This window comes from Canis aureus, chromosome 21 (assembly GCF_053574225.1).
Source record: "Canis aureus isolate CA01 chromosome 21, VMU_Caureus_v.1.0, whole genome shotgun sequence".
Classification (NCBI taxonomy): Eukaryota; Metazoa; Chordata; class Mammalia; order Carnivora; family Canidae; genus Canis; species Canis aureus.
This window is the reverse complement of record NC_135631.1, coordinates 4,527,125-4,545,231: the sequence shown is the minus strand read 5'-3', so window position 1 is coordinate 4,545,231 and position 18,107 is coordinate 4,527,125. Positions and strand designations below refer to the sequence as shown.

The window sequence follows — 18,107 nt, the reverse complement described above, 5'->3', positions numbered from 1 at the left end:
CAGAGTTTGGACAGGCAAAAGACAGGTAGAATTTGTGAGGTAGAACATTTAAGAACCTATGTAGAAAAAGAGCTCCAAACCTTGTAGAGGGATCCCCTTAAGCTTTAGGAAAAATACTAATTTGCACCTGGCATAAGGCAAAATTCCACAAAGCTGGACAAAAATACAGTTCAAGGGAAGAACGGGGCACCTGGGTGACTTAGTTGGTTAAATGTCTGCCTTTGGCTCAGGTCATGATCCTGGGGTCCGGGGATCGAGTCCCACATTGGGCTCCCTGCTCAGTGGAGAGTCTGCTTCTCCCTCTCCCTCTGCTGCTCCCTCCTTGTGCATGTGTGATATCTCTCTCTCTCTCTCTCATAAATAAATAGTCTTTTTTTTTTAAGATTGTATTTATTTATTCATGAGAGACATACGGAGAAAGAGAGGCAGAGACACAGGCAGAAGGAGAAGCAGGCTCCATGCAGGGAGCCCGATGTGGAATTCGATCCCAGGTCCCCAGGATCAGGCCCTGGTCTGAAGGCGGCGCTAAACCGCTGAGCCACCTGGGCTGCCCTAGATAAAATCCTTAGAAAGTGAGAGAGAAGAGCAATTACTGCAGAGCTGAAGACAAATAATTCCCAGTTATTTGAATATTCTAGAAATTCTTCTACACAGTTCTAGAAATATTTGCAAGAAGATTCTCTAGTCAGAGTAGAGAAATATCACTGAATACGCAGAAAATTCAGTAGAGAACCAAACAAGCCATACTTTGGAGGGGAGCCTAAATCAACCGTTAATGAAAGCTACTCTAGGCTTGCCATAAAAGAGCTTGAAACAAATCTTGAAATGATCAAACCTAACCCATAGGTAACTAAATTACCAGTAAAAGTTCAATACTCTTTAAAGGAATTCAGCAAAATCCAGATTAATAATGTAAAATTCACAATGTTTGGCATCCAAAAGAAAATTAATAGGGGCACCTGGGTGGCTCACTCAGGCGTCTGCCTTTGGTTCAGGTCATGATCCTGGGGTCCTGGAATCAAGCCCCATGTTGGGTTCCCTCCCCAGTGGGGAGTCTGCCTCTCCCTCTCCCTCTGCCTGCTGCCCTGCCTGCTTGTGCACACACACACTCTCTGTCTCATTCTCTGTCAAAGAAATAAATAAAATCTAAAAAAAAATGAGAATCCAGAAATAGGAGATCTTACACTTACGGTCAGTTAATTTTAGACAAGGGTGACAAGACCATTCAATGGAAAAAAGAATCGATGGGGATCAAGTCCCACATCAGGCTCCCTGCAGGGAGCCTACTTCTCCCTCTGCCTATGTCTCTGCTTCTCTTTCCATGCTTCTCATGACTAAATAAAATCTTTTTAAAAAATTACACCATCAAGGAAGTGAAAAGGTAACCCACCAGATGGGAGAAAATATTTGCAAACCATATATTTGATAGAGGACCTGTGTCCAAAATAGATAAATAACTCTTAAAATTCAACAATGAAAAGGCAAATGACCCAATATAAAAATGGGCAAAGCAAGCACACAAAGAAAAAACAGAAACAGACTCATGAATACACAGAACAAACTGGTAGTTGCCAGAGGGAAGGGGATATAGGGATGAACAAAATAAGCAAAGGGGATTAAGAGATACAAAGTTCCAGTTATAAAATAAGTAAGTCACAGGGATTAAAAAGTATAGCACAAGGAATATAACCAATAATATTGCAACAACATTGAATGGCGACAGATGGTAACTACACTTATTGTGGTGAGCCATTGCATAATATATAGAATCGGCAATTCACTATCCTGTAAACTAATGTAAACCTGAAACTAATATGACATTGTATGTCACCTCTACTTCAAGAAAAAGAGGGATCCCTGGGTGGCGCAGCGGTTTGGCGCCTGCCTTTGGCCCAGGGCGCGATCCTGGAGACCGGGGATCGAATCCCACGTCGGGCTCCCGGTGCATGGAGCCTGCTTCTCCCTCTGCCTATGTCTCTGCCTCTCTCTCTCTCTCTCTGTGTGACTATCATAAATAAATAAAAATTTAAAAAAAAGAAAAAGAAAAAAATCTTTAAAAATGGGCAAAGGATTTGAATCGACATTTCTCAAAAAAATACATACAAATAGCCAGTAAGCACATGAAAATGTACTCAGCATCATTGCTGCAAAAGAAATGCAAAATGAAGGAATGGTGGGAAAATAAAATAGTAAACAAACAGTTAATTCCAAATGGGCAATGTTTGTCTCAAGTAACAGTAATAGCATCTAATTTGTGGGAATAAAAAATGGGAAATATTAGATGACAATGGAATGGAAGGCAAGGTGAGAGAAAGAGACATAAGTGTAAGAGTCCTAAAGCCCTTTTGTGATTGGAAGGAGAGGAAAGATATCATTTATTGTAACATCTTGTGTTAGCACACCTGGTAAAATTGTAGGAGTAGTTACAAAAAAAAAAAAAAAAAAACAATCAGAAAGATAAGTTCCAAACTGATAGAAAAATAGAAGAAATAATTAGGGAAGGAGATATTTATCAAAAATGTTAATCACTGAGAAAGACAAACAAGAAGAAAGAGGAAACAAAAATAGAGGAACAAGCAAAAATTTTTGTAGTCACATAATAGCATATTCCAATATATCAATACACTAAATGTAAATGTGTTTAACTTGCCAAAAAAAAAAAAGGAGAAATGCAAAAAGCAAAAAACAAAAAATAACAAGAGTCAGTGGGGATTTGGAGAAATTGGCATCTCGTGCTTTGCTGGAAGGTAAAATGATGCAGCTGCTATGGAAGACAGTATGGTAGTTCCTCAGAGATTCAAACATAGAATTGCCATATGATCCAGAAATACCCCATCTGCACGTATAGCCAAAAGAATTGAAAGCAGGGATTGGAATAGATATTTGTACACCCATGGTCATGACGCATTATTCACAGTAATCAAAAGCTGGAAACAACCCAAATGCCCCTCAATGAATGAATGGATACATGAAATGTGGTGTGGACATTAATGGAATATTATTCAGCTGTTTAAAAAAAGAAATTCTGGCATATGCCAAGATATGGATGAACCTTAAAGATATTATGCTAAGTGAAACAAGCCAGACACATAAATATAAATATAGTGTGATCCCATTTACATAAGATATCTAGAATAGTCAAAGTCAGAGATGGTAAATAAAACACTGCTTACCCGGGCCTGGAGATAAGGGGGAGTTGGTGTTTAATGGGAACAGAGTTTCAGTTTGGAAAGATGAAGTGATGCTGCAGATGGATGGTGGTGGTGACAGTCGCACAACAATGCTTAAATACTTAATGCCGCTGAACTGAACACTCAAAAGTGGTTAAAATGGTAAATCATACATGTAGTTTGGTACCATAAAAAAAGGGTGTAAAATGGTGTACATGTGCCAATTAATAAGAAGAGCTTGTCAGATTGCATTAAAAATGCAAGACTCAAACATATTCTGCCTACAAGAAACCCACTCTAAATGCAAGGACACAGAGAGATTCAAATGGAAACAGATGGGGTAAGGTATATCACACAAACACTAACCCAAGACCGAAGGAAGGAGAGGCCACTTTCAGCCAGGCTTCCAGGAAGGCCTCCTGGAGGATGTGACATTTGAGCTGAGCTTTAAAGGCTGCGTAGTATTAGGGACTGTGAAGACTGAGAAAGCCCATGTGGCGAAGGCATTGAGTGTGTGTGTGTGTGTGTGTGTGTGTGTGTGTGTGATGAGTGGCACACAAGGAGTTAATTAACACAGTGATGGAGGGAGGTGAGCTGGGTTGACAGTGTAGGTGCGGTTAGATAATTACTTTGGGAGGAGACGCATTTTCCAGTCATGAGGGCAGTAGGATTCAAACCCAGGGAGACAGGGGCAGCCAGAAGATTAAATCTGAGCTTGCAGAGAGGACTCTGGTCCCACAGTGGAGAAAGACTCAGCCCCAGGGACCCTGGAGGCAGGGCAGCCAGTGAGGAGTACTGAGGAGGACTCAGGCGGCAGATAATGATGGTCTAGGGGAGGGAACAGCACCTTGTACCCTTGTATGGAAGGCTTAGAAGCAAGACACTGTTCCAGGTTGTTTTGTGGATTGTTAGCCTAGTGGTTCTCAACCCCGGCTTACATTAGAACCCCCTGGGGAGCTTTTAAAACTGGGCCTCCCAGGCAGTTAGATCAGAATCTCCACAGATGGGCCCAAGGCATCAGTAGCCTTCACAGATCCCCAGTGATTCCAAGTGCAATGAGGGGTGAAACCCCCACCCTCACCCAAGGTCAAGTACACAGGGCCAGGTCAAATGCCATTGCCTAAAACTGAGCCTGGCACAAAACAGGGTCAAGAAATCTCTGTAGATCTCAGAGATTACAACATCCCCAAGAGGTAGGGAAAAAGATGATGCCTGTTTCATAATAGGGAAACTGAGGCACAGAGAGGTCAGGTTATGTGTTACAAGGTTATATGACTACAAAGCTGATAAGTGTTGTGCTATAAAATACAGGGAACATGACCGCAGAGCCCAGACTTTTATGGGGTAATCTACTGCCTTGTGTGTGGTAGGAGTGTGGAGGAGGCCCCTTCTGAGGGGCCCCTACCCCATCATCAGCTCTCCCCGCCTGCCGTCCCCCCTCCCCCTGCCCCACAAATGCCCAGCTTCCCAGCAAGGTCAGATGTGGCTCCAGACAGAGGGGGCAGGTGGGGGCAGAGAACCCATGAGGCAGAAACACAACTTGAAGCACTTAAGGGGAGTGGAAGTGACACCGGGTCCCAGGGCACAGCCACCACAGGAGTCTGTGGCTGGAAACCAGCACCATGCCTCTCGCAGGAACAAGGAAGGGGAAAGGACTCAGCGGCCAGGGCCACTCCTCTGAGCTCCTGGAACAGTGTGCACACTCACACCCTGTCTCCCTTCCCTCTCTGCTTTCTCTCCCTTCCTGGCACCTACCACTCAGCCCTTAGGTGTTTGTAACTTTTGTTTTTGGTCTGCCAGTTACACCATCCCCAGCTAGAACAGAAGCCAGAGGGGCAGGTGGTCAATTTGGGGGGGGGGGTATAGAGAAGGTGGTCAGTTTCATAACATAAAACAAAACAAAACAAAATGGAAAAAATAATCACCCAGAAGCCCCTCTTCCTGGTCAAGGTACTAATTCCACCCCCACATTCTTGCTCAATCATCTGGCTCTTTTACACAGACACAGTCTTATACTTTTCCAGTGAGTACTGTTACTTAAGCCATGATTCAGGATCCCAGGGTGGGAATCACCATGTACTCAGGTCCCCCTTCACCACCCTGGGAGAAGGATGGAAGACAGTGGAGGGGTGGCTGGAGCCAGTTCAGATTTTCCCAGGAAATGTGCCTTCTGCCCTGTGGTTAACCCTGGCTGACACTCAGGATTTGGGGCAGAGGGACTTGTACACATGCTGGTACCACTCACTCACAAACACACACACAGAGACATCACCCTCTTTAACAGTCATTGCAGTGAAGTCCAGATAGTTCTGCCTGCAGTTCCGGTTGGGGAAGTGGCTATCAAAAGGGACAAGTCTAGTAGTTCTTGACTTGGGTCTTGACGTCTTCTGCCATGGTGCCGAGTCCCAAAGACACCCCTGAAGCAGCTTCCAGTTCAGTGTGACCCTCAGCAAAGACCCCAGAGTCAGACCACAAGCTACAGGTTGTCAAATCTTTTGTGTTCCTCCCCAGAGCCCAGAACAGGTGCCCAGAAATATTTGTTGAGTGAGTGAGTGATAAAAACATACACGATCCCATAAATACTTCAGGGTCACTGTTCTCCTATCCTTGTGAGACACTGTCTAGGAGGATAAATGGGTTTAGCCAATTTTGGAGGATGACAATTGGCAGTATCTTCTGTTTTTATTTAAACTTGGGAGCATAGTCTGAAGTAGCCCATGCTTCTTGCTTGGGGCACTCCATGCATCACCAGCATCTCCAAAAAAACTCCTTTTGAAATGAACCTTCCCTTCAGCCCATCCCCAACCTACCCCAGCTTTCCATAGGCCCCTGCTCTTATGTTTGGCACATGCGCTTCCGACCTGCTTTCTAGGCATTGAGCTCCATATGCAGCAGTGACCTAAGGCACTGTACTGTGTGCTTAGTTGTGTGCTGGGCACTTTGCTAAGCACTTAACGTATCAAATCTCATTTAATCGTCACATGTCCCTGAAGGAGTTGCTATTGTCCCCACTTTATAGATGAGAAAACAGAAATAGAGAGACCTTCAGTCAGTTGCCCCAGGCCACAGAGTATTGGCAGAAATATGCAAGATTGTTGTCCTCTCTTGGTTCAGTTTCCACAAACATGGCTCTGCTGTGTATCTTGTTCTGTGTTTTTCTGGTTTTTATGCAACACTATATGTGTAAGCTTTGTCCACACTGCTATCTGACAGCCTCTGGCTCTTCACCACCTCAAAACATACCTAGGACACGTTTTTCTATTTGTGAGAGATTTTATTCAGGAGTGGACCTGCCGGGGCACTTAGATGTCAAACTGCCCTTGCAAACATCCTGACTGGCTACACTCCCACGAAAAGCACCAGACTTCCATTTACCAGCTCTTTACCAGCTATCATGTTTATATGGCTTCCTATTCCTGCTACTCTGACAGGTGTCATGTGGGATCTTCTGTTTTCCTTTGGAGCTCTTTGATTACCGGGGTGGGTGCAGAGACCTTAGTCCTTATTTCACTTTTTTTTTTAAATGACATTTGCACGTGCACATGCACACAAAATAGGATGGAAATGATTTCAGAATATAGCTCCCTCTGATGAAAAGAAGTGAGGGTCACCCAACTCCTGCCTCACTCCTCAGCTACAGGGAATCCCCTACAGGAATCCAGAGCCACCTGCTGCTCTCACAAAGGCTCTGCCTGAGAAAGGAAGGATGAGGCCCCTGGCAGAGCATCTGGGTCACAGGTGTCATTCCGCTGCCATGTCCATGGCCTGGAAATTTGGTTCCGTCCATGTCCTGGAGCCAAACCTATTGCACCTGAGAAAGGATGGCCCTTGAGTGAGAGGAGGAGGCCATTAACTCCCATTTCCCCACTCACTGGACCCCTGGACCCCGCACAGGGCACGTGTGGATAGGAGCTCCTCATGTGTCCACACCACTGCCTTCTTCCCCTTCAGAAAGCTTCTGAGTTCCTGAGACTTTGCCACAAAACCACATCCCAGCCAAGGCAGCCAAGTACAGGGTAATGGCTCGACGATCAGGCTTCTGGGTGGTGGATGAGGTAGTGGGAGCCGGGCCAGCCCATAGAGAAACCTGACAGGACTAAATCACAATCCTCCGGGCCTTTGTCCTCACTGTCCTGCCAGGAGCCCTCTCCTCAGATAGCTCCTTACTTAATGGGGTCCAATCTCACCTTATCAGAGTCTCCCTTGAACCCCACATGGAATGGCTGGGGCCACCCTTCCTGCCCCAGGACTCCCTACTCCTCCCTCCTTTATTATGCTTTATTTTCCCCAGGGCGTGTATTACCGTCTGATACACTATTTATCTCCTTATTGTCTACCTCTCCCCCTCAGGAATCAACTCCGAGAGCACACATAATTGTCACTACCTAGCATGCAACGGGGTCTCAATAGGTAGATAAAATTTTTATAAGGCTGTGGTAAAAATGTGTGTACCTTAAATGTGCAGCTTTAATGTATTTTTATATACAAGCACCACCCAGTTCAAGCGGTAAAACACTTCCAGAGGGCTCCTTTGCGCCCCCAGCCGGCCAGCCCCATCACCCCCGTTTGTGGTACCATCATCCTGACTCCTGCTCCCTGTTCCTGAACTTCATGTGAATGAATTAGATCATAGTGTGTGTAGTCTTGTGTTTGGCTCCCTTTGCTCAACAGAATGTCTACAAGATCCGCCCGAGATGTTGCATGCAACAGTGGTTAGTGTTTTTCGATTGCCCAATATTCTCCCATTTCTTTATTCATGCTCTTGTTGTGGGGCATTTGCGTTGTCTCCGGCTGGGGGCCAGGACCATTCCTGGATGCATCTGTCAGTGGACACACTCCTAGAGGAACTGTGCCGCAGGGAAGCACAGTCAACAGACTCAAGAAGCTGCCAGACCCTTTTCTGGGGTGGTGGCACCACCTGAGATTCCTACCAGCAGTGTGAGTTCTAAGGCCACTACCTTCCTCTCCAGCCCCCAGGGATTGCATGCTCCTTGTTTCAGGCTCCCGGTGGCTGGCTCTGGCCTCTCCTCTCCCTGCTGGGTGCTCAAGGAACGCTTGCTGCATGAATACTCAGGTGAACAACGGAGGGAGCCTTTCCACTTGGCAAGGAGGGCTGCGTCCATACGTTTCACCCAAGGGTGGCAGTCCCTGGTGGCCGTGCTGCCTCAGAAGCGGCTGCCCATTTCACGTATTAGTCCCGCTTACACCATCCCAGGGTGGAGCCAAGGCTGGGCTGAAGCCTTCAGATAGGACTTGGCCCAAGGCTCAAGGCTCCACAGCAGAAATTGAGAACGAAAAGAGAAAATCATCCAGGCCCAGGCAGAGCTCTGCAGATGGGACTGCTGACCAGCTGCTGACTCCTGGTGCCCAGTGCTGCCTGTCGGGCACGGCCACCTTTCCCATTCCCAGGATGCACCAAGAGACCAAGCCCAGCCAGGGGTACGGTCTCCTAAGCCCCCCACCCTCACTCAGGAGGCTGCACTCCTAACACTTGGTGGAGGTTGGGTCAGGCCCTTCCCAAAGGCCTGGGAGGTCCTGGGGCAGAACCAGCCAGTTGGTCCCCACAGGTGGGCTAGGCCACCTTTCCCAGCTGCCCTCGGGTGGGACCTTGTGACAGTTCCAGTAGGAAGTGAAGAGGCGATGGGCCACTTACAGTCCTGGCCCCCAAACACCTCTGTGGGCTATGAGCTTGTCCCTTCCGCACTGGCCTGACAGTCACGGGTTGAAAATGGTAGGACCACGAGATAGGAACCCTGGGACCTCAGGTCCCCCTTGGAGAAGCTCTGCCACTGATCAGACAAATCCCATTACGAGTCTTATGTGAGCAAGTGATGAGCATCCACTGCATTTGAGCTTATGTATTTTGAGTTTGTTGAGTCAACCCTTGGCCCCAACTAGTAACTACCAAGCACATTTAGTATAGCATATATAACCAACATAGGTAATCACCAGCCCCATTTAGATGAGAAAACTGAGACCCAAAGAAGCTATAGAACTTGCTCAAGGCTAGCAGCATTTGAATCCAGGGCCTGGCTCCCGAGGGTACACTCATCAGCCCACTGCCCAGACTGAAGAAACAGGCCTAGAACACAGAGACCCAGGCCACTGGCTCCTGGGTATCTCCCCCTCACCTGTGCCTCCTCAAGCCTTTTGTCTAGAGGCTGCTTCCAGCACCCTGGCCTCCTTGCCTTCCTCCCGTCATCCCCCCAGCCCAGGCACTCTGAAACTTCTCAGTGCAGAACCTCATCTCTGGACACAGCCCAGCAACCGGCTCCAAAGGTCTCTTCCTCTCCCACCCCACTCATGACAGTTGGCACGTGGCACGCCCTTAACCAGGGGTCCCAGGTGTCCACCTACTCCTGGACTGGGCCCAACTGACTGCTAGAGAAAACTGCTCCTGCTCTTGTGCCGCTGGGGACCACTTCCCATTCATAATCCCCATCAACAAGAACTCTTCCAGTTGCAAGTAACAGAAAGCCAGTTGGCTTTGAAGGAGGAAAACGTTTATTGGCTCATGTGACTAAGAAGTCCAAGGTAAACAGGGTTCAGGCAAGACCAGGTCCTGGTGTCATCAGAAATCCGTATCTCTGAACCTCCCGGCTCTCTTGCGCTGACTTTGTTCTCAGTCAGGACCACCCCTTGGGGTGGGGAATGGCTTCCAGCAGCACCCAGCTTGCATCCTGCCAGCTTTGCTACCCCAATGTGGCCACTGTCACTCTCGTCAGGACTCCCGAAAGGGCTCCCTGCTGCCTCCAGTGCCATGGGAAAGCTAGCCATCTTGTCAAAATCCTTCTCCAATGGTCCCGCCTAACGTCAAGGGCTCAGGCCTGCTAGGATCACGGCCCAGCCTGCCCGATTCACTGCGGCCATAAGATGTGGTGCAACATCCATACCCCCTAACTTCAGGGAGTGGGATCAGCTGCACATACTACAGGTTGAAGAGAAGAGAGATGATCCCAAAAAGACAGCAAGGGCTCTACAACCAGACGAGAGGCAGACAGGACCCAGGTGCCCCTAGGCTCCAGGTGCCCGGGCCCTTCCACACTGCCACCTGGCCTCCTATGCCCCAAAGAAGTCAGACACTGTTGCATAAAATCCGAATACCTCAGGGCACCTGGATGACTTACTTGGTTGAGCATCCTCTAACTTTGGCTCAGGTTATGATCCTGGGGTCCTAGGATCACGTCGGGCTCCCTGCTCAGTGGGGAACCTGCTTCTCCCTCTCCTCCCCACTCCTGCTCTCTCTTGCTATCACTGCCTGTCTCATAAATAAATAAATAAATAAATAAATAAATAAATAAATAAATAAATAAAATGCAATACAACACAACACAAACCCTGAATACCTCAGGACTCCTGCCAAACCCACTCATCATCCTCCACTTCCCCCTGGTCAGGCCAAGACCAGCCTCAGGCAAGCTCACCTCACTGCATCAGTCTCCCTCCCTCACTACAGCTTGCATTTGTGTTATCTTAGAAAACAAAACCAAAAATTGTCTTTCTGTCCTCACTCTGAGCCACGGCTCTCATCTCTGCTTCTCAGGCCTGAGTGTCACTTTCCCACCTCAGCTTCTCACCTCCAGTTCCCTCATCAACCATCACCCAGCTTTTCCTAAAGCCTCCAAGCTGTTGTGACAGCTGCCTACCTCTCCCTCCTCCAACACACTTGGAGGCACCCCCAGTGCCCAGGGGCGGGGGGCAGGGGGCACCTGGGTGTGGCTGCTGTCCAGTCTCCCTGGGTGGCCTGCCCAGGCCTTCCCCTCTCCCCCTGGGGTGAAGTCACTTACTCTCAAGGCTCACACATTTGTCTCCAGTCCCCTACATGCCAGTACCCATCCTATGCCTCTCCACAGCAGCTTCACAGGCACTCCAAACTCGCCACAGCCCAACTTGTGACCCTAACACCTAATCCTGCTCTTTCTCTGTGTCCTCCAGCTGGAACAGGGCCCCTGCCCACGTCACTATGGAAAGAAACCTAGCAGTCCCTAAGGGTTCCCTCCCTCTCAGCCCCACAGCCAGTCAGTTTGCCACACACTTAGGTCTACTGAGAACATACACCTCAAGTCTACCCACTGTCCACCACATCTTCTGCCCAGCCTCACCAAGCCCCTGCTCCCTGAAAGCACATACCTGCCTTGGGGACCCCACGATTCCAGGGTCTACTCAGCAATGGGAGTGGACTGACCAAATGGGTCACTCTCCTGCTCAGAAGCTGATCTCTGAGGCCCCTGACAATCCCACCTGTCTCTGCTCCCACTGCCCCTTCCCACACGCCCTTCATGGCACCAGGCACAGAGCTCTATAGCTTGCAAGTCCTCTTCCCATTGTTTGTCCAATCTGTCCATTTGCAGTAGCCCGGAGTAGGCAGAAAGATCTCTACCGGGGAGATAAGGAGAGGCCACTCAAAGATAGGAACCTTGCCAGGGTCACACAGCAAAACAGGACAGGTCATCCTCCAGCACAACCAGCACCTCTGGCTCCAGCCCTCCACCACCACTCTGCCTTCTGTCAGCACCCCTGCTCCTACCCTGGCAGGACCATGGCCTCTGGAGCCTCCCTCACTCAGCTGCTGCCCTGCCTACCACCACTTCTGGCCTCAGCTCAGCATGGGGAAAACAGGTAGATGGATGGGGAGGTGGCCACAAAGCCCTGGACATAGGCTGGGACAGACACTGGTGTTCCCTTTTATTAATTTTTTAATAAATTTAAGAACAGCTCTATCTTCTCTCCTCCCCCCAGAGCAACTAAAACCAACTAAAAGGGGGTGTGGCCTGGGGGGGGGGGCAGAGGCCGCTAGGAGTCATAGTCCTCTTCATCCTCTGCGTCAGGTGCTGAGGGGCCCGGGGGTGCTGGGGGCAGAGGCAGAGTCGAAGTGAAGGGCATGAAGGGTGTCGGGGGGCTGCAGGGCAGAAAGCAGAAGAGAAAGATCAGGCCCCTTGCCAGTGCCCACCTACCCCACCCTTGTGAGCATGGAGCCCCCGGCCTTCTGTACCCAGGGGCAGCCGAGCCCAGAGAAGGGAAGAACCCAGAGCAGGTCACACAGCTCCTGCCCAGGCCCCCTCCAATGGGGCTGGGTGGGGGTAGGGGAGGGGATCTTCTGACAGCAGCATTCTGCCTTTAAGCCCTCCTCAGTTCCTCCCCTCTCATCCACCAAATCTTCCACAAACAACAAAACCAAGTGGCCACAAGAGCAGGCCAGCCTTGAGGAGTCTGCTAGCCTCATCTGGTGCCACCAAGCTGATTACCTCTGAAAGTGGGCAGGGGGATGGCCAGCCTGGGGTGGCGCCTGGGGTGCCTCCTCTTCTCCCTCAGTGTCTGTGTCCTCAGACTCATCCTGGGAGCAAGGCAGGGGTCAGAAGTGACAAGAAAAGCATGAGCCCATCACTGGCGAGCCTAGATCCCTGGGAGTGGCAGGGACAAGACATTGAACTCTCTAGCCTTAACTTTACAGCCCTAATTTACAAAAAACCATAGGTGAGGATGGGTCCGGGTGTCCAGCCAGCATGCTAGGCCAGATACAAGACCGCCCCCTCCACACCACACAGTAGACCAGAGGGCTGCGGGCCTCACTCACCTCTTGCTCTGAGTCCGTCCCTGACAGCTTCTTGTCCTTGCTTTTGCTTCCCATCCCACCATTCTTCCGGCCACTGCTGCCTGGCTTCCGACCCCTTTGGGAAGGTACAGTCCATCTGCCCAGAGGTCTCACCATCCCTGACCACCCCCTCCCAGTCACCCCCAACCCCAGTTGGCCTTGGCCTTCCTTGCCTGGACACCTGGCCCTGGCTCCCCACCTGCGGGTACCCTTGTCCCCATCCATGTGGTTGTCTTCCCCGTCTCCCTGCATGTCAGGCACAGAGGCCACCAGATCCTTTAAAAAGTCAAACTGCTGCTCCAGCTCAATGCACTGTTTCCTGGAAGAGGTGAGGAGAAGATGGAATTCAGCTGGGGCCCAGATGTCTGGGTTCTCAGCAAGGGACAGCAGGAGATATCAGGAGATGGATATCAGGAGGATAGAGCCTGGAGAACCTCCATCCCATCTCCACTACGGAACCTGCTCGCCTTGCTACACCACCCAACCCCTCCTCCCCCAGTTCAAACCCACCCATATTCGAGGCGTTGCTGGTCTCCCAGCAGCCTCCCACCTCTCCTAAGTGTGTGAACTCCTGGGGCAAGGTTCCACTGGGCCCAACCAGCTCCCAGGCCACTCACAGGTGGGATGTGGTCATGGTCTTGGCGTTTCGGGACTGGGTCACCTGGCAAGCCTTTTTCAACAGCGACTCTAGGAACAGCTCGAGCGCCCGGGCTGAGGAGCGTCAAGGAGAACACGGGTGGGGGATCCCCAACCTAAACAAGGCGACCCCGGGCTCCCTCCCTACCCCAGGTCCCTCAACCTGGCCAGGCCCCGACAGGATACAGATGATGACAGGCACTGCCGCCGCCACCTTCCCAATCTCTTCGTCAGTTTGCATGATCTTCTTGATCCGCGCCTGGGGAGGGGGCAGAAAACTCGGACCCTGTCGCCTCCATCCCCGAAAGGGGTGCTGGGGGCTAACGAGAGAGGTTCTCCCGGGAGAGAGGGCTGGGGACCCGGACGCCGGGAGGGCACGGAAGGGGGCGGGGCGTTCGTACCCCGAACACCACGGTGCGCCCGCCCCCCCACGCAACCTCCCCAAGCCCGGCTCGGGCCCGAGCCTCCAAAGAGCCCGGCCCGCTCCTCGGGGGCCTGGCCACGTGCTCACCGGCGGGAACCGCGCGTTATACTTTTTCTTCTTGCTCGGCATCTCAGGGCCTCTCTCGCCACGCCGGGCCCAGCGCCGCCGCCCGCAGCTTCCCGGCCCCCGGGCCTGCTCGCCACCCGCCTGCCGCGGTTCCCCCGGGTCCTGGTGCCGCCTGCTCCGCCCCCGCCGCTCCCCACGCGGTCCTAGCGCCGCCGGTCAGGACGCCGCTCGCAGGGCCGGAGCGCCCTCCCCTTGCGGCCTCCCGGGCGGTGCGCGTCGATCCGGGACCGGAGCGCCGCTCCCGCCGGCCCCCAAGCCTAGGAAAGCGAACGTTAGCCCCGCCCCCGAGGCCCCGCCCCGCCCCGGTTCCCCTGGCGGCCCCGCCCCCGGGGTCAGTCCCTCCCCTCGCAGGCCCCGCCCCGCGGCGCGGGCGACAGGCCCGGCGGCCCCGCCCCGTGCTGCGCTTGTCTATAAAGTTGTTGTTGAGGCGGCGGGCGCTAAGATGGCGGCGGCGGCAGCCGTGGCGGGGGCGGGGCGCGGCGGGGGCGGCGGCGGCGGCGGCGCGGAGCCCCGGCAGGAGCGAAGCCGGGCGCGGGGCTGGGCCGGCGCCGAGCGCGGCGAAGGCCGGAGGTGACGGCGGGGCTGCGGGAGGGGGCAGGGCTGGGCGGGGGCGCGGCTCGGGCTGTGGGCGCTAATGGCGGCGGGCGCGGCGGGCCCGAGGCTGGCGCTCTCGTAGGCTCTACCAAGCCTGGGTTCCAGTCCGGCTGTCGCCCCGTTGGCCTTGGACTGGTCACGGCTCTTTCCGGGCATCAATGTGCTCGTGCTCAAGTAGGCCCGACAGCGCCAGCCCGGGGGTCTGGTCCTGCTGGGCCTGCCTCGATGCTACGCGAAAGTGCGCTTCTCTGCCTCCCTCCGCTGAATCCTGCGATCGGGATGCCTGCCAGTTCCGGGCAGGGCCGGGAGGTGTAGCTGGGCTGGTTGCTCCCACACCTGAATTCACATTTCGGCCCCTGTCACTCATTGCAGGTGTGACCTTGGGTGGGTCACTTCTCTCTGAGCTTCGATTTTCTGGTCTGTAAATTGGGGAGAGTGGTAATAGCATTAGTAATAACCTTTATGCAGCGCTTATTCCACCTTAGGCGTTTAATGCTCCATAGCTCTACGGGACAGGAACAGCTTTTGTCCACTGTAAAGATGAGGCAGCTGAGGCACCAGACCTTAAGTCTTGCCTAAGGCCACGGAGTTTAAGCCCATTGGCTGCACCAGCTAGGGCCCAGCACGTTGTACGTCTGTCCTGGACCTGCTCTAACTCTGTTCCTTCATGGCAGGATGGAGCCAGGTGAAGAGATGGAGGAGGAAGACTCTCCAGGCGGCCGCGAGGATGGCTTCACTGCTGAGCACCTGGCCGCAGAGGCCATGGCAGCTGACATGGACCCCTGGCTGGTGTTTGATGCTCGCACCACACCTGCCACCGAGCTGGATGCCTGGTTGGCCAAGTACCCACCATCCCAAGTTACTCGCTATGGGGACCCTGGCTCACCCAACTCTGAGCCTGTGGGCTGGATTGCAGCATATGGGCAAGGCTATGTCCCCAACTCGGGCGATGTGCAGGGCCTGCAGGCAGCCTGGGAGGCTCTGCAGACCAGCGGGCGGCCCATCACACCGAGTACCCTGCGCCAACTGGCTATCACCCATCATGTGCTGTCTGGCAAGTGGCTGATACACCTGGCACCTGGCTTTAAGCTGGACCACGCCTGGGCTGGCATTGCTCGGGCTGTGGTCGAGGGCCAGCTTCAGGTGGCCAAGGTGAGCCCACGGGCCAGGGAGGGTGGGCGCCAGGTCATCTGTGTTTACACCGATGACTTCACGGACCGTTTAGGTGTACTGGAGGCAGATGCAGCCATCCGTGCGGCAGGCATTAAGTGCCTTCTCACCTACAAACCTGACGTCTACACCTACTTGGGCATCTACCGGGCCAACCGCTGGCACCTCTGCCCCACTCTCTATGAGAGTCGTTTTCAGCTGGGGGGCAGTACCCGTGGCTCCCGTGTGCTGGATCGCGCCAACAATGTGGAACTGACCTAGTGTGGCCAAGTTGGGGGAGACCACGTTCTGCCCCCCTCCCACTCAGCTCCCTGCTACGGTTGGATCCTCCTGTCTTCCTCCTCTTTGTCCCAAGGAGTTTGAGCCCCCTAGCTCTGAGGACCAGGTCAATCGGGAACTGCCTGCATCTTTGGTCCCTTTGAACCTTTGCCCTCTGTTCAGGGCTGACTCAAGTTCCCACCAGCTGGAGGCTCTGGCTCCCTGAGGGCCGGACCCTCAGCCTCTCTTTTCACTGCTGCTCCCTTCTGTCATCCAGGACCATGGGCTGGGTACAGATTCCCAGGAGGAGAGCCTTCCTTAGCCACCCTCCTCCCCAGGTGTACCTCCCTCTCCTGCATCCTTTCCTTCTCCTCCCTCACAAGAGAGAAAACTAGTGCTTCCAGTCCCTCTTGGAGCCTTCATAGTCCAGGGGGCAAAGGCCCTGCAGGCCTAAGCATGCTATTTTGGGGGTAGGGTGGGGGAAGGGTGATTGTACCCACTCAGCCCTTGGCAGAGAGAGGGGATGCCAGGGCCATGGACATGGGTCCTGCCCCTCCCTGCCACCTCATACAGCCTGCACCACCTTCCTTCCTTCCCTGCACCACCTTCCTTCCTTCACTACCTTGACATGTGCCTGCTCCTGGCATTTCAATAAAACCCAGTTTGGGTCTGTGTCTTGAGTGTTTTTTAAAATACTGTGTTGGTGGTTACCTGCTTTGGTCTCTGGAAAGAAGCTGGGCCAGGAAAGCCTGCTTCTCTGCCCTACATGGGTACGCCTAACTGCCTCCTATAATAAGATTCACCTCACTGCCAAGGCTGGGAGCCTCTCTGAGAGCCTCTGCAAAGCCAGTCCTGCTTCTCCTCCATCCCAAGAATCAGAATCGGTTTCTCAGTGATTTCTCATAAATCTAGGAGCTTGAACCAGCAAAGTCTGAGGCTACCGCGCATAGGGTGTATTTGCTTGGTCCTGGCATTTCTAGGTTAGGGCATATGGTCTGGTGAGTAGAGGATGGGCTAGGTTTCAACAGCCTAGGTTGGACATCTTTATGTGGTGAATGATGTGTACAGCCATAAGGAACTCACATCTAAGAACTCACTTCTCCCACCCTGACTGTCACGGGCCACTGGACAGTTTGCAAGGCACTTCCATATGTATTATTTAAGTCTCATGACCTATTCAGAAGAAGATATTGGTCCCATTGTGTGGTCAAGGAAATTGAGGCCAACAGGGAAAAGGATATCTCTTGGGGTTATGCGGTGAGTTGGGCAGAGTAGGACTTACACCCCAGGCCCTGCCTCCTGCCCAGGCTGATATCCAGGCTTCACCCACAATGAGTTCTTCACAACCGATAGGGCACGTTCACTCACTGAACTTGGACAGCACCGTCCACCTGAAGCTGCTGGAGCCTGGGAGCCTGGCTCCACATCCCCCAACCCCATGTCTGGCCCTGGCCCTGGCCTTGGTTGGAGGCCAGGGTTTCTGGCAAGGAGCCCCTTGGGACGCTGCTCTCGTGCCGTGCCGGAGCTGACTCAACCTCCAGCAGCCTCACCAAATTGGAATTTGGAGCAGGGGAGCGGAGATGCCACTGGGCTGACTGGATGGAAGTGGGTGAGTCATGAGATGCTGGTCAGCCCCCTCCCCAGCTTCCTCTTCACCCTGTTTCTCCAGGGCTGAGTTCCCTCAGCCCAGCCCTGGGAAGCCCCAGAGCTGGGTGGTCTCTGGCTTGGAGCCCATTGCCCGGCCTCCCTCAGACAAGTGATGCCTTGCACTTGACCAAATTGATGCAGGGCTCGGGGCGGGGGATCCTGCCGGATCCTGAGGGGACCCATGAAGATGCCCAGGTGGTACCAATAGCACCTGATTCTCCTTTCCTAACTAAGCATTTCATACACTCTTCCTCTTTCCTCCATCCTCACAGCCCTGCCTTAGCCCAATCCTCACTCTCTCCCTCCCACACCACTGCAGCTTGCCACCCCTGCCCCATTCCCTCCCTGCAACCCCCCCATCCCCTGACAGCCAGCTCTCCTGCACAGCCACCCGTCCCCCTCTCCTATTCAAAGCCCTTCCATGGTTACCCATGGAAACAACATAGAGTCCACTCTCCTGAAGTGGCCATGACCCTAGACCCCTGCCAAG

General features: G+C 52.8%; 2 protein-coding genes and 1 pseudogene across 5 annotated transcripts; 1 reads left to right on the top strand and 2 right to left on the bottom strand.

The window, feature by feature from the left end:
- Nucleotides 1–5,032: 5,032 nt before the first annotated feature.
- On the bottom strand, nucleotides 5,033–5,564 carry LOC144293201 (cytochrome c oxidase subunit 6B1 pseudogene; annotated as a pseudogene).
- A 4,087-nt stretch (nucleotides 5,565–9,651) lies between these two features.
- Nucleotides 9,652–14,123, bottom strand: DRAP1 (DR1 associated protein 1). Of its 3 annotated transcripts, XM_077862471.1 has the most exons (7): nucleotides 13,910–14,075; nucleotides 13,585–13,657; nucleotides 13,380–13,473; nucleotides 12,962–13,081; nucleotides 12,745–12,838; nucleotides 12,416–12,504; nucleotides 9,652–12,069 (listed from the first exon to the last, which is right to left on the bottom strand). In XM_077862471.1, the coding sequence occupies exons 1-7, from the start codon at nucleotides 13,949–13,951 to the stop codon at nucleotides 11,964–11,966; spliced, it is 618 nt and encodes a 205-aa protein (XP_077718597.1). In that variant the 5' UTR covers nucleotides 13,952–14,075; the 3' UTR covers nucleotides 9,652–11,963. The 3 variants fall into 3 exon arrangements, with proteins under 3 accessions (XP_077718597.1, XP_077718598.1, XP_077718599.1); XM_077862472.1 differs by lacking the exon at nucleotides 12,416–12,504 and having other exon boundaries at nucleotides 13,910–14,114; XM_077862473.1 differs by lacking the exon at nucleotides 9,652–12,069 and having other exon boundaries at nucleotides 12,485–12,571; nucleotides 13,910–14,123.
- A 252-nt stretch (nucleotides 14,124–14,375) lies between these two features.
- C21H11orf68 (chromosome 21 C11orf68 homolog) lies at nucleotides 14,376–16,642 on the top strand. 2 transcript variants are annotated; one of them, XM_077862469.1, is made up of 2 exons: nucleotides 14,376–14,518; nucleotides 15,217–16,642. In XM_077862469.1, the coding sequence occupies exons 1-2, from the start codon at nucleotides 14,391–14,393 to the stop codon at nucleotides 15,971–15,973; spliced, it is 885 nt and encodes a 294-aa protein (XP_077718595.1). In that variant the 5' UTR covers nucleotides 14,376–14,390; the 3' UTR covers nucleotides 15,974–16,642. The 2 variants fall into 2 exon arrangements, with proteins under 2 accessions (XP_077718595.1, XP_077718596.1); XM_077862470.1 differs by lacking the exon at nucleotides 14,376–14,518 and adding an exon at nucleotides 14,560–14,914.
- Nucleotides 16,643–18,107: the final 1,465 nt, after the last annotated feature.